Source organism: Leptopilina heterotoma, unplaced genomic scaffold (assembly GCF_015476425.1).
Source record: "Leptopilina heterotoma isolate Lh14 unplaced genomic scaffold, ASM1547642v1 Lhet_112, whole genome shotgun sequence".
Taxonomy (NCBI): Eukaryota; Metazoa; Arthropoda; class Insecta; order Hymenoptera; family Figitidae; genus Leptopilina; species Leptopilina heterotoma.
In genome coordinates, this window is record NW_025110831.1 from 149,492 (window position 1) to 165,361 (window position 15,870).

The 15,870-nt window shown below is 28.2% G+C and overlaps 1 protein-coding gene across 2 annotated transcripts in view; it reads left to right on the forward strand.

Moving 5' to 3' along the window:
- Window positions 1–15,870, forward strand: part of LOC122504799 — a 124,016-nt gene that overhangs the window by 27,087 nt on the left and 81,059 nt on the right. For both annotated transcript variants that reach the window (XM_043616050.1, XM_043616059.1), the window contains one exon: window positions 422–632. In XM_043616050.1, coding sequence (XP_043471985.1) covers window positions 608–632 — 25 coding nt within the window. In that variant the 5' untranslated portion in view covers window positions 422–607. The remainder of the gene's footprint in view (window positions 1–421; window positions 633–15,870) is intronic.

The window sequence follows — 15,870 nt, forward strand, 5'->3', positions numbered from 1 at the left end:
TTTGTCGTGTTTAAATAAATGACTTGTTATTTATTTATCTTGATCGTTTTGTTACTTGACAATAAGATTAATTTATAAATTTTGTACACTTTTTTAAATGACCAATGACATAGGACCTCTGAATTTTTTTTCAAAATTTGAGTTTCAAGAAGTTCTAATGTTGAAAATTGATTTTATCTTATGTGAAGAAGAATAAAAGTGAAGAAGAATAAAAGCTACAAGTGAGAAATTGTCTTGTAAAAAGTAAATTTAAGATAAATAACAGTGAAATACGATAAATCGATAATCGATAAATGAAAAAGGATATAAAAAATATGTTTGATAGGAAATATTAAAATGCACTAAAGTTACAATAAATGTTGAATTACTTACCATCGATTATTTTTTTAAAAATGTAATTACCCTTTTTTTCTGTTTGCAGTGCAATTTTTGGTCAATAGACGATGAACAAAAGGAGATTTACGGCGTGGAGATGACCGCCAGGTTAGCGCCGCGTCGAGACTGTCTCGACGACGACGTTGATGAGGTTCCCGAGGGTCATCATTCAATCACTGCTTCCGCCCTCTGCCATTGAGAGGAAGCTAATTCCTCGTCGCAGTTCGCAGCGATGCCGGCCGTTCCATACCAACAAGGTAAGTCATCTTTTTACCCCCATTATATTTTTAATGAAACATTTTTTTTACCAAACTCATATCTTTTGACACTTATCATTCTTCAGAGAATGTGAAGAAAATTATAAAACATATAATTATGAAGCTTATTATTATTATTATTATTATTATTATTATTATTTTATGCACGGGTTGAAATCTGAACTCAGCAAATTGTTCTCGTGTAAATTCTCGAGAGGTTAGAATTTAACAAAGGCAATTTCACTGTTTTTGATTAAATGGATATAATTTCGTGAAATAATTTCACAAAGTACGTTATTTGTACTTTCGGATTTAAATTTCGGGTTATAGTTAGAAATTTCCCTCTTGTATTTCTATAATGAAATATCAGATTTCAATTTCGAACTTTCAAGTTGCAAAAAGTTTAAGGATATACTTTTATAATATCGAAAAGAAATCCAAATTGACAATTTTTTTTTTTATCGCGAACGAAGTCTATTCTTTATAAAATGTGGTCGTTATTTTTTTTTTACTTCTTTTTTTTCAAAGATTTTATTATGGATGCTGTAACAAAAGACCGTTATGCTAATGAGAACAAGAGCCTTAATCACCTGGCGGTATGAATTTTGCCAATAATCAGTACGACGCCTTGGCGTCTTTGCCAATTTGGTATTTCTACTCGCAAATTGTGCAAGTGACTCCTATTAACTTTTTTTTAATAAAAAAAAAAGAAAAAAAAATTCACCCCCATCCCTTAATTTTATTTGCCCATATAGTTAATGTTATCCCCGAAGCAGTAATAATACTATAGTTGGTTATCATTCGCCGAACCGTTTTACGTGGAAATTTTCTTTTTTTTTTGTTTTTTCACATCCTTTTTGGTCCAACGCTCTCGTAAAAAGGCTCGTATTGATCTCATATTGTTAGACTTTTTTCCACATCCAGTCTACTTTCCATTACATTCATTGCTTTATTGATTCGAACTGTAAATAAAAAACTAAGTAATTTTGTTTTTTTTTCCTGCAATGGAGAAATTAAAATTTATTTTATTATTTAGCAGTAAAAGAACTAAAAATTTTCATAGCAGAGATAAAATTTTGTGATTTCATTTTTTCAAGTGAGTGGAAGAGTAAAGAGATATTGTTAAATACTTAAATTTTATAAAACAAAAATTAATATTTTCTTTAAACACTAAAAGCAAATATAGATTTTGATGCTTTTAATTCCGTTGGAAAATGTGTTATACATTTTTTTCTCTCGTACGGAACTGGGGCGCAACTGAAAATTTAATGTTAATTCTTATGCAGTGAACAATTTTTTTTATTAATTAAAAAATATTGAAAAATATTTAAAAAATACTTTTTTTTAATAGAAATATTTTTTGGAAAATTAATTTAATATTTTTTCTATTTCAGTGTTTGTTCTTTATTTTCGGATGTGGAAAATATAATTATATTTGTGAAATAAATAAAAAGCCGGGTAGAGAACAAAATTATTTGTTAATCGCGCTTATTCAAAAGAGGTACTTGGCTTAGAAAATGAATAATTTTTCGCTCGGCCGAGCTTACATATTTTTGCATGCGGAGGTAAATTTTCCTTTGCGGGGAAAATATAACTTTCATCGAGCCCAAGTATATATATACGATGGGGTTTGAATATTTTTATATGGAGATTTTAGATTTCGCCCTGTATATTATAAAACGATTTTTCGTATTTTAAATTTATTTTTTAATATTTTCATCCACTAAAATTTGTATTTTTTTAAACTTATTTTTTTCTAATTAAAATATAAACTTTCGGGACGTTATTCTTTTTTGGAAAATTAATTAAGATACACAATGCTTAATTTATTTGAATATACAAACGGGAGATAAACTCTATATACTATAGAGAAGTTGACAGAAATTTTGTCGTGTTTAATTAAATTACTTGTTGTTATTTATTTATCTTGATCGTTTTGTTAATTGACAATAAGATTAATTAATAAATTTTCTACACTTTTTTAAATGACTTACAATTAAAAAAAAATTTTTTTTTAATGTTATAAGCAATTTAGATTTGTTCATTTTTCATACAGAAATTGACAAAAATTTGTCGTGTTTAATTAAATTACTTGTTGTTATTTATTTATCTTAATCGCTTTGTTACTTGACAATAAGATTAATTGATAAATTTTATACACTTTTTAAATGACTTACAATTCGAAAAAAAATTTCCAAAATGTTATAAGTAATTTAGATTTGTTTATTTTTCATACAAAAATTGACAAAAATTTGTTGTGTTTAATTAAATTACTTGTTATTATTTATTTATCATGATCGTTGTTACTTGACAATAAGATTAATTGATAAATTTTGTACACTTTTTTAAATAACCACCAATTTGAAAAATATTTCGAAGATGGTAATTTTACAAGATCAAAAAGTCAACTGAACTCTTGGAACTTAACGATGAGACTGACATAGATTTTAAATGACCGATTAGATCGAATTTTAATATATAAACGGTCGTCGGTAAAGAAGAGCGCCATGTTATCCCATCGCGTCCCTGTTCGTTACTAAATGTCTGCCACCGAGTTTTAATCAGTGATTCATTTTTTTGTTTTAGTTTAACTCATTTAATTTTTTAAATATTATTAATTTCTTTTTAGAGTTTTACTTAATAAAAAATTCAGTATTTTATTATGCCCGAAAATATAAATTTTTTTAAGTTAATTATTATTGCTTGTTAGATTGAGGTTAGGTTTCCTATTATTTACACTTTTCCACGGAATTAAGAGGAAAATGAAAGAAAAATATATATTTAGAGCGAGTTGAAGGGGGGGATTAATTTAAATGGTAGAAGGAAAAATATAAGAGAGAGAGAAAATTCTGACCTATCCTGCATTCATATAGAATGCTTACCTGAATATTGCACAGCCTTTTTCACTGTAGACCCGACAAAGAACAATTCCACTAAAACCACATCTCTAGAGACCTATTCGCACCGTTAGACAATACGCAGAAAAAACAAGCCTAAACAAAAAAAAATCTCCCACTCTTTCTCTCTTTTTGTGAGAAGGATTTTCGGCTTACTCTTCAGTTGTTTTTAGTTAAAACTTTAATAATACTATATATAAATGAAGCTTTTATGTTGTGGAAAAATCCTTTGTTTTTATATTTTAGAAAAAAAATTATTACTTTTAAAAATTGGATTTTATTTATTTCACTTTGAGTTCGAATAGAGTATTATTATTTTTTAATTTTAATTACGAATAGTTGAATTTTATATAACAAGAAAAGTTATAATTGCACAATGGTGATTTATCTGCCCAGTAGGCATCGTTGCATTTTTAAAACCCTTTTGAATATTATATCTGTAGTAAACGTACACTATTTTACTCTTGTCTAAAGTTTGTTTATTCAAGTGACTTTCGGGTTAGTTTACATGAACTATTTTTGAGAATAAATATAATACATCTTTTGTTAAAATAAATTTATTAAAGAAATAAAATTTTATTGCACATTATTAATTTTCTCTAAGTAAAATAAATAATTTTATTAAACTAAAATTAGTTTACAATAATTGTTAATTTTATTTTTAGAAAGACAGTTTCTGTTTTTTTTATACTTTATCTTTTTTTCCGCTTAATTTGAAATTAAAAAGAAATAAAAATTTTGTTTGTTAATTAAATATACTTTTCTTTACTGTTTTTAAAATAAATTGTAATTTTGTGAAAAGAAGCGAGCAGTGGATAAAATTTTGTTTATAAAGTTATAAAAAAAAACGTGAAGCTTTTTTTAAACAATTATTTTCAACTACCAACATAAGTGAAATATTATTTTTCTGCTGGTTGCATTCACCTTAATTGACTTATGAAACTTGTTTCCTGTTTCTTTTCACTTTACATAAATTTCTTTTAGGGAATACATATACATACACACATATTCTGTGAATCTTTTCTATTTGTCTCTTATTCAGCTTTCGCATATATACTGAGCGACGGTGGAATCCATTTACTTTTTAATTTAAAAAAAATACTATGTGCTATTGGACGTTGAAAAAGAAAGACACACGTAAAACTTTTTTACTTTGTATAACGTTAGGATAACAAGGGAACAAAGAATTTTTATGTTTGTTGTGAAAAGAAGAATTTTTATATAGTTATAAAAATATAGAAATTTTAATAAAAATACGTAGATGAAACTGTTAGCGAAAATTACGGGAAAGTTAAATTTTTTATGTTGTAACTGCATTAGTCAAGTGGAAGAAAGTGGAAAAAGGAGATTAAATTTTAAATTAGTAATATTTAATTTAAAAAATTTTTGTTTAGTTATTTATTTATTAATAATTAATTTTTCAATCTGCTCATGTTAGCGCACTGTTTCTGAATTTTTTTTATTTCTTTCTTGCTGTTTGAATGTCCTTTAGTGAAAAGCCCCACAACCATGACAAGGTCAACCAATAATATACAAGATTCCCGTTTCCGATCTGCTCACATAGGGTACTTTCTCTGAATTTGTAGAATCCATTTATTCTTGCTGTTTAAGTTATGTTTACGGTAGGACTGCTTTGAGAGGAATGGGACTTTCGTGCGAAGCGTCTGAGTTATATAGTCCGGGAGAGGGGGAAACTTCGCTTCTCGGAAAACTGGTCGCTGGAGGGGTGACGCATGCGCAGGGGGCGTCGCACTGTCGATCTTACGCCAGGGCCGTAGGCAAATATTTTGGATCCCGCACAATTACATTAATTATATTTTTATTTTAACTATTAGATAATTTTTTTATTCATTAACAATTTTGCAAATATTATTTACATTTTAATTGTAAAAATTATTTTATTTATTTAAAATATTATTGAATTGAACCCCAACAGTTTTAAGAACCCTCGCGTGTGGTGAGGAGTAAATTATTTTTATTGAAGTAATTTTCAGTTAATAATTAAAAGTCCTGCTGCGAATATATACATATATAGATTTCAACTAGTGCAATTAATCGACAATTGGAAAAGCCGATCGCTACTTTTGCAAGCAGTCGTTGCACGCCTAATTCAATCCCCCTGCCCAGTTCCATCATTCTCAATTAAAATTCAAATGCTGTTTCGGAGAAGATCGATTGCTGGTTTAAGCCTTAATCTGACTGGGCGAAATTAATTTTCCGTTTTACTTGATCAGAATACAAAAATCAACTTTGCAAAGTGCTTTCTCTCTCTCTTTCTCCTTTTTTGGCATTTTAATATTGACATTTATCGACCAGTAGGAAATATATAAATGTTGTACTCTTTTTTCCTTTTTTGTAGAAAGTAAAAAAAAATTGTTCGATGAAAAATTTTGCAATATATTGTACTAGGTATATTTGTACTTTTTGGTTAAAAATACATTTTTCATGGCTCATAAACGAATTCCTTTTAGCATTCCAAATATAACAGATATTAATTATTAAACAAATGTGCTTTTAAGGCATCTATTATTAACTTTTACCAAGTATTATGTTAGATGTACTTGATCCGTAAATAAAATATGTTTAGCTTCTGATTTTTTTTCCTAAAAAATGCTAATTTACTTTTGTTATATGAATTTTTTTCATATTATAGTTTTTTTGTATTTTAAAATTGAAAAGTTTAATACACTTTCAAGATTTATGGTTTTTGGGGTAAAGAATAAAGGTTTTCTATTAGATGCCGTATATAGGTATATTTTTTTGCCTTTAAACATTTTTCTCTCCTTTTTGTCACAGTTGGAAAACCCTTGAAGTCAGAGGCAAGTTAGATTTGTTGAAAGGAGCCTTAAAAACGATCAAGATTTTGTTCTTTTTCACTTTCTGTTTTTTTTCTTTTCTTTCTTTCCTCTTCTCCTTTTTTTTTGATCATTGAAAACCAAGCGGCTTTCAAGGCAAGTCGATGCATTGAGACCACTACACGAACAATAAGTCCTAAATACCAGTGACTGCATTTTGATCTCCCATACTGCAATTGAAATTCAACATCTTGGTTTGCCACAAATCTTCTTCAATAGGAACTAAATAGTCACAGATCCGTTTTAAATGTGGTCTCATTAATTTTTTTTATCTTTTAAATTAATATTCATTTGACAATTTAACAAATGGTATTATAATTATTTAATAAGATGAAATTACTTTGAACTCCCTTGTTTCAATTAATTAAATTAATTGTTATTTATTTATCTTGATGGTTTTGTTACTTGACAATAAGATTAATTGACAAATTTTGTCGCTTTTTTAAATGATCAGCAATTTAAAAATTATATCTAAGATGCTCATTTTACAAGGTCAAAAAGTCAACTGAACTTTTGGAACCAAACAATAAGACATTAAAAATTAGAAAATATTCTTTCAAAAGTTTTAGGTTTTGTATGTTAGTGACGTTGTGTTAAACATCCACCTGCCACTAAGCGTTTAACCCCAGTGATAATAAAAGTAAGAAAATAAAAAATAAAAATTGTGCGGGTTCCAAAGTATATGCTTACGGCCCTGGCGTGAGATCGACAGTACCACGTACTCTGCGCATGCGTCACCCCTCGAGTGATCGGTTTTCCAAGAAGTGAGGTTTCCCCCTCTCTTCTGACTATAAGAGTCAGACGCACCGCACGAGAGTCCCATTCCTTTCGAAGCCGTCCTCCTCTAAACATCAACAATAAATGGATTCTAAAAATTTAGAAAAATAACGGAAATCTTGTATATTTTTTGTAGACCTTGTCGTGGTGACGGGGCTTTTCACTAAAGGACAACGAAAAAAAATATTTTCCCTTAAAAAACGTGTTCATGCTTTTGTATTAGAAATATTACAAAAAATTTAAATTCTGCTTTATTGTTTGTCAAGAACTTTATCTACATATTATTATTAGAATTTTTATTTTTTCTTATAACTATAATAATTCATATTTGCCCAACAAGCATAAAAATTTATTGTTTCCCTGTTATTCCTAAAGTTATACAAAATAAAAAAGTTTTACTTGTGTTTTTCTTTTTCAACGTACAATAGTATATAGTATTTTTTTAAATTAAAAAATTTCCATTTCGCTTTTATTTATTTGATCCCCTATTCTTTTACTACTAGTATTTTCAAGTCACGAAAACATAAAAAAATTCTTTATTTTTGATTTTCAGATTTGGCAAAGTGCTTTTTTTTGTTTGCGCGTATTCTTTTCTTTTTCATTCTTTCCCTCTCATTTGGCTCCCGCTTCGGTCAGAATAATACAGATTTTAACAATGACTTCCTCAGATTTACAAAAAATAATGAAAATATCCCCACCCGAAAATCGTTGATCCTTAGTTTTCGTTTCTTTCCAATTTTCTGATGCTGGTATATATACATAGGGATTGGTATTTAGAGTCTGATATCTAGGTGAACGGACAAAAGGATTGAATATTTTCCCCAGTGTTTTTACCGCTAAGCTGATGTCAAAATCGATTCAATTTTTATACAGAGCTTCTATGGATAAATCCCAGAATAAATCGAATTGGCTTTGTCACCCCCTTAGAATTATGAGAAATTTGGAAATGATTCGTAACATATTACCGACTGATAAAAAATTATTGCCAACAATCGAGGAAAGGTGAATAGTCGTTAATTTAAAAGAAAAGAAGGAAATTTAAGAAAAAAAATGGTAAAAGAAATGAAGCATTTGAGTTTAAGGAATATTCAAAAAGTTTGTGCTGAATCTCGCCTGTTGCACATTGACTTCCGCTTGGTAAAAGGGAGTAGTACACGCGATATCTGGACGGTTTATGACCGAGCTCACAGCTTCTCTCAGTGTTTTTATTGTCGATGCTTCTTCCAACGTCTTAGACGTGCGTGATCTTATTCGTCTTGAATTTTATCCAGCAACAGGTGGTTAAAATAAAAAAATTTAATATTTTTCTCATAACAAACTATTTTTATTGTAATCATTTTTTTTTATAAAATATAAATAGTTTTCAACCTAACGGATTTAAAAATCACTACGTACTTTTTTAACAGGTTATGTAACTCAAACTGTCAATTTGGGAAATAATTCAATAACTAAAAATCAAACTTATTAAAAATTAAATCTAGAGGAATATTTGGATTTACACTCGACTCTCGGATCTTTTGCATTCAGATCTTTTACACTCTCGCTTCTTTTGCAATTTTTCTCCCGCACCTTTTACCTTTTATATTAAATAAATAAATGACTATCAAATTGTCATAACATTTATTTCGCGATAACTTTGGTTATCTAAAGTAAATTAGAACAGCTCTTCCATTATGTGATTAAAATTATATTAAAATTTTTATTTTTTTAAATGTAAATGTTAAAACTAAAACATAAATACTGTCATTAATTTACATATTTGGTTATACATATTGTTTTGTTTTGCGTTACCATGACATTTGTTTTGGTAAAAGGTATGAGAGGATTTGGTCCCGTAAGTGCAAAAGATCCGAGAGTCGAGTGTAATTCTTGGTTTTGTAATTTTTTTTCATCTTAATATACACTTGGTGAATATATTTCGTGTATAGTAAATGTCTATGTATATTTTATTATATCACAGGAGAAACATAATAATATACATACAATGTGATAGTTGAACAAGGCCACTAGAGATTTTATTCAGACAGTTTAGTTTATAGATATCTCTCTTGTGGTAGACCTGAAATTCCTAAAAGGATATGAAAATCCTCTATAACACATTCTTACCGTTTCCTCTCATGATTTATTATTCTCTTTCTTGCATCGGTTATTCATAGCTTGCAAATTTTCGAATTTTCCAAGGTGTATTCCTTTTCAATAAACAGGCATTCAACTTGAAACTAATCAAATAGACTTTATGTATATTATATACATACATTTATATTTATCTGATATGTGGAAATTGTGAATTTATATTTGAATATAAAATAAAATTGGTCTTTTATTATCATTGCAAATAAATTATTTATTTATATCTATAAACGTTTATGTAAAGAGAACAGTTTTGCACATTTGTAGGTTGTATAAATATGCAAAGTGAAACAACTAAAAATGTTAATGTGTGTACTAATTTTTATTAAATGTAGTACTTTGGAGTGTGGCGATAAATCTTGACAGATAGTTATATGAAGATTTATATACACGTTAATGGCGTGACCTTTTTAGTTAGTCTGTTAATTGTTAACACCAGTCAAATGACATTAGACTACTCTTTAATTTTCGCCGATTGAGAATTATAATTATGAAAGAAAATTTCGACTTTATCAGCAAATAGTGATATCTATTAGATGTTAATTAAACTCTTTGGTTTAAAGTTTAGGTATTTTCTATTTCTTTTTTGAATTCTTTGATTCTATTCTTGCTGTTTGGATGATCTTTAGTGATATTCCCCGCCACCATGACTCTGGATTTGTAGAATCCATTTATTCTTGCTGTTTGAGTTGTTAACGGTAGGACCGCTTTGAGAGGAATGGAAGTCTCGTGCGTTGTGTATGACTCTTATAGTCGGAAGGGAGGGGGGAGCTCCACTTCTCAGAAAAACGGTCGCTGGAGGGGAGACGCATGCGCAACGGACGTGGCACTGTCGATCGTACGCCAGGGCCGTATGCAGACACCGTGGTACCCGTCTACCAAAAATATTAAAAATATTGTACATTTGTAGAATTCATTTATTCTTTTTGTTTAGATGTTTATTAATCAATACCCCGTTACCATGACAATGTCTACCAAGAATATACAAGATTTTTTCCAAAGTTCAAATTTAGCTACTGTATATTTTCCAAATTTAAAAATACAATCTAACTGGTGGGATTGATTCTATAAAAAAAACTTCTATTGTTTTTATATTCTTTTTAGGTGAAATAACGAGGCGAAATAAAATTTCCAAAGTCACTTAAAATTTATGGCGAATATTATGTTATGATATTGAAATTAGACCAGTGATTTGATTGAAAATTTGTAGATGAATTAACTTGGCCGGGCACGTAGAACTGTCGTAAACACTGAAAGTTTGGCATTGGATTTGGTCTCGTGTTGAAAAGCCATTGTTAAAGTTTCTCACGTTTCGTTCGTCATGTGTAATTTATGGACTTGCTGCATTTGACAATAATAGTCGCGTTTTACAATATAAGTGAAAAAGCATTTGGCTAGTATTCTCTCTCTCTCTCTCTCCCAGTCATTGCCAATTGTAGAGATTGAAAAAAATTCAACAATGTGTAATTTGTTCGAATTCAAAAATAGTTTCATCAGTCACTAAAAAATTGTCTATATCCCTTTCGTTAGAATTTGATTCGGTTCTTTTTTTTCAATAAAAAAATTCTTGTTTTTTATTGTAAACATTATTGTTTAAAAACATTTTTCCTTATAAGTTCTTTTTGAATAAATACGTCATTTTCTTTTTCTAGAAAGATATCAAAAAAATTGTGTAGGTATGAAAATCATCTTTTTGTGAAAGAAAAATCTCTTCTCCTAAAGACCATATAAGGTTTCATAAAAACATAAAAATATTCAAATAAAAAAAGTTTCGAAAAAAAGGGGAAAATTTCCCTGTGAAAACAATCTGCTAGCAGCATTTTTCAAGCAATTTTCTTTGTTTTATGAATCTAGAAGAAAAATGTGAATAGAAAATATGAATTATAAGTCTAAGGTGGTACACACATACAGTCTCTCTTTTTTTTACATTCTTTCTCTCGCTCTCGTTTTAAAAGTGCAAAAAACGTGAGTTTCAGGATGAAGCTTTCTCTCTTTCACAGAATAATAAAAGCAAAAATAAAATAAAATTAAAATAAAACGAAACGGAAAAGCAGGAGAAAAAAAACGACTCAATGGCTCTTCAAATTCCGTCTTTTAGAGACTCTTCTTCGTGCTTTGGTCTCTTTACGACTCTCCATTTCTTTCTTTTCTCTCTTTCTCTCTTAGTTTCACGATCACGCCTTTCCTTGAATTCCCTTTGGACTTGTCCTCCAGAATTCATCATTTACCTTTTCCTATTCAATCACATCGATTGAGAACCACTGAACTATTGAATTAAACTTCACCACGTTATTTCCGAATGAGTAAATCTACCCTCTCTCTTCCCCTCTTCCTTTACCCTCTTCTCTTTCATACCCCTTTAATGGTTTTTAGAAGCATTGGTGTGATATTCATTGAAAATATATTATAATATCTAACAAAGTAGATAATGCCATATACTCGCAAGTAATTATGGGATTTTATCTTTTAAAAGAACATATGCTTCTATTCAGGGGGGAATCTGGGGGAATCACATTAAAAGGCCTGATTTTGAAGTTTAAAAAAAATTTTTTTTTAAATGGAAAATATTATTTAAAGATATTCAAACTTGGAAATTATTTTAATCAATATTTTGGCATCCGAAGCCCACTTTATAAATTTTTTGCCCCAATGTGACATAGACTTGATTGCCTTTTAGGATAAAGTAGTTTTCTACTTTACCAACAGAAGGTAACTGAGAAAACTTTTCTACCTTTAACCTATTACTTAATGTATCTCTAACTCTGTTTAAAGTAAGAATTTTTGAATTAAATAATAAGATAAATAATAATTAAGATAATAATTACAAATAATTAAAATATTGAAAAAAAAAAATTAAAAAAAAATTGTAAAAAAAAAAAATAAAAATTGTAAAATTGTATTCAATAAAAAATTATAAATTCCTTACAGTATCTATTGGTGTTGATTATCAGTAAATTTTGTTGCAATATAAAGTTTTCTCTATTGATACATTTTTCTTTTGACATATTTTTACAAGCCCTATAAATCAGCTGGAGAAGCGAAAAGGGAATAAAAAGATTCTATTTTTATTCCCTATCGGCGTATTTCTTCAGAGCCAATAACTTGATAGAATATAAGGTGAAAGGAAATAATTCAGACCCTTCCAGATTTTCTTGAGTCCATATAATAATTTAATTATATATATATATAGAAAATCTTGTGAGTTTTATTATGGAAATTTGTCTAAAATATATATTTTATGGAATTTAGAAATGAAAAATGAGTTTAAATTCACATTATAATATAAAATTTCAAGAAAGTTAATTTTTTGCTAAGGTTAAATTTTTTAAAAAAAGAATTCTTTTGACAAATTGAGTTGCGATAATAAATTTTCTTGATAAAGTTGTATAGATGGTTTTCTCCTGCTTTTATTTTTATGAAACAGTAAAAAGAAATATGAGAAAACAAAAAAGTGCGCGGCAATGTATTTTTCAACATTTCAATCTTTTTCTGTTTTTGGTGGCTGTTCTTTTTCCTGTCTAGTGCAATTTTCTTTACTTTTTCTTGTCACAATTTTTTCCCCACCGAAATTCGAGTTGACAGAAAATAATGAGGTGATGAAAAGGAACTGTGACAAAAATTTTTCCCAAGTCCAATTGTATATATAAAAGTAAATTTTTTGTGAATGAATATATTTTTTGAATGTTTATAAATATAGGTAAAGATATATTTATAAATTATATAAAATAAAAATGTGCAAATTTTTTATTTGGATTTTTAATATCCATCAAGAATTTTTTTTATGGAAGGAAAAGAAATACAATTATAATGATGTGGTATGTTATTAGTCTTATATTTAAATAAAAAAAATACAAATTTACAATAAAAAATATTACAAAATGGCGGAACTATAGACATTTTCGTAAAGAGCTCCGCGGCATACAGCACACAAGATGCAAAATTGAATCTGGGACAAGATAAAAAATTTTTTTTTTATCTACATGAGAATAGCTAGAGAAATACGTAGGAGTTTTAAAAAATATTAATTTTTTGCGTAATTAAAAATATTGGAAATTGTTTGAGTTATGCTGCGTGCGGGTATCACGATGTCTGCGTACGGCCCTGTCGTACGTTCGACAGTGCCACGTTCGCTGCGCATGCGTCTCCCCTCCAGTGACCGTTTTTCCGAGAAGTGAGATTCCCCCTCTCTTCTGACTATAAGAGTCAGACGCATTGCATGAGAGTCCCATTCCTCCCGAAGAGGTCCTCCTGTAATTAATAAAAAATAAATCAATAAAAATTTATTAAACCAAATATTACTAATTTATACATTTAATTTTTTTCAATTTCGTTCACTTGGGTTTATAATTTTAACGTAAAAAATTTTACTTCTGCGTAATATTTGTCAGTTATTTTATCCACATATTATTATAATATTTTATAACAGATATGAAACTGGCACCCAGTTACCAGCATCTGCTTAATTTTAGAAATTAAATAAAAAAGTTACATATTTTTTTGCTTTAAAATCAATAAAAAAAATTTGAAAAGTTAAGTGGTTGCTGTTAAGATGCAACCTGGCTGAATGCTAAATCTGCTAGTACGATTTTTAAAATTAAATTTCTCAAAAGCAGTACGGTTTTTTTTAAAAAATTGTTCAGGGCTTTTGGTCTTTTCTTTCACTAAAGATTCAAATCCTTAAATATTTATCCCCCCGCCTCGAATACCCTGTATATGAAAGAAAAAAGTTCGTGGAAATCGGTCAAGAGACTTGAATAATACACATGAGGTTACGTCGTAAATGACCAATAAAGTGTCCGTTGAGCTTTCCGATTCCTGACCCTTGCACTCAAGAAACTTGTTTTTCTACCATTTTTTTATATTTCTTGATAAAAAAAATATTTCGTTTTTTATATGTCGTTTATTTTATATCCAATTTCGTCAGCAAAAATTCATTCCTTTGATAAGAAAAGTCTAAAAATATTCTTTCTATTTTAATTATCGATGTTTACATAAAAATTGTCAATTTATTCTTAAATTTTATGATTGTTAGAATTTATATTCAGGGTCATAGATTAAAAAGAGTTTAAAAAATTTCGATCCTAAATCATGATATTCAACTTCTTCTGATATTTAATGAATATAGATGAATAAAAGAAGATAAAAAAATTAATACAATAAGTAATGGTGAAAAATTACTTGCAATTAAAATAAAAGATTATGTATAAAATTCTTTAAAGTTATTTTAAAAGCGCAAAGAACCTTAAAAAAATTAATTCCTAGTTTGTTCGTTTTTTTTATTAAGATTTGAAATCCCTTCTTTTTTCATTCTTTTTATCGAGCCAACGATTCTTGTTTGGAAATTCACTTTGACTTTTGTTTTGTTGTCGACTCTTTGCAATTAAAAAAAGGCAGAAAAAGACTCGACATAAAATTGTTGAAAGCCACTTTAGGTACTTCAATCGTCGTCGTTTCATGGAACGACAAAAATTTACTTTGAAAGCAAATACTGTGAAATTACAATCACAACTACTGTGCAGATTATATTCCGAGAACATTTTTTTTTTTTTTTTTGAATGAAAAGTACATTCTCGTATATGTTCCTCTGTTAATTTATTTTACATGTATATTAACATTAAATGTTTAACTAAACTTTTATATTTATTTATTTATTTTATTTTTACGGGCTTGAAGCCCTTTCGTAAATTGTACTTAACAAAGTATTTAACAAATTATAATAAAAATAAAAATTTATAACAATTATAATTGCGCGCGAATAAACAATTTAGTTTTCGAAAGTGTTAACTATTCGTAATGAGGCTTTAAATTTATCCAGAGGCATAGCAAAAAAATCAAGCTGTTTACTTAATGCGTTCGCTTCTCGACAAATCCTATTTATAGGAGAGTTTTCACCATACACTGTTCTATGGTGCCTCAACTTAAACAGAGATATATTTCTCAATGATTTAGTAATAATATGAAAGTTAATATAGATTTACGTAGTTTTACAGAATAAGAATTTTATACATTTACAAACAAATATACATCTAAATTATTTAATTCTAAAATAAAACTTAAGAAGGTTTTTTTAATTATTAAAAATTTAAATTTAAATAATGATAAAGTTAATTAAAAAAAGAGGAATAAAAAATACAATTAAAATTACATTAAAAAGGATTTTAGAATCTTAAGTACTCTTGTGGTTTATGGGTGTTTAATGTTAAGCTCTTAATTTTTTTTAATATTAAATAATTAAAAGTGTGGAAATAGAATTATTGGTATTTGAAAAAGTAACCCCAATATGTGCGAATCGAATGGAATCTTCAATTAAATTATTTCACGTATCTCAATATTCCTGATGAGAGAGATATATAACGGTGACTGAATTTATTAATCTGTTGATTGCCATATATTGGCAAAGTCATACCAATCATTAATTGAAATAACTCACCTTGTATTTTCATTGTAAAATAACAGGCCGTCTATGTACTTTCAATTTTAATCTTACTTTAATTAATTAAAATTTAAATTTAAGGCTCCATCTCTCTCTCTCTCTCTCTCTCTCTCTCTCTCTCTCTCTCTCTCTCTCTCTTGATTCTC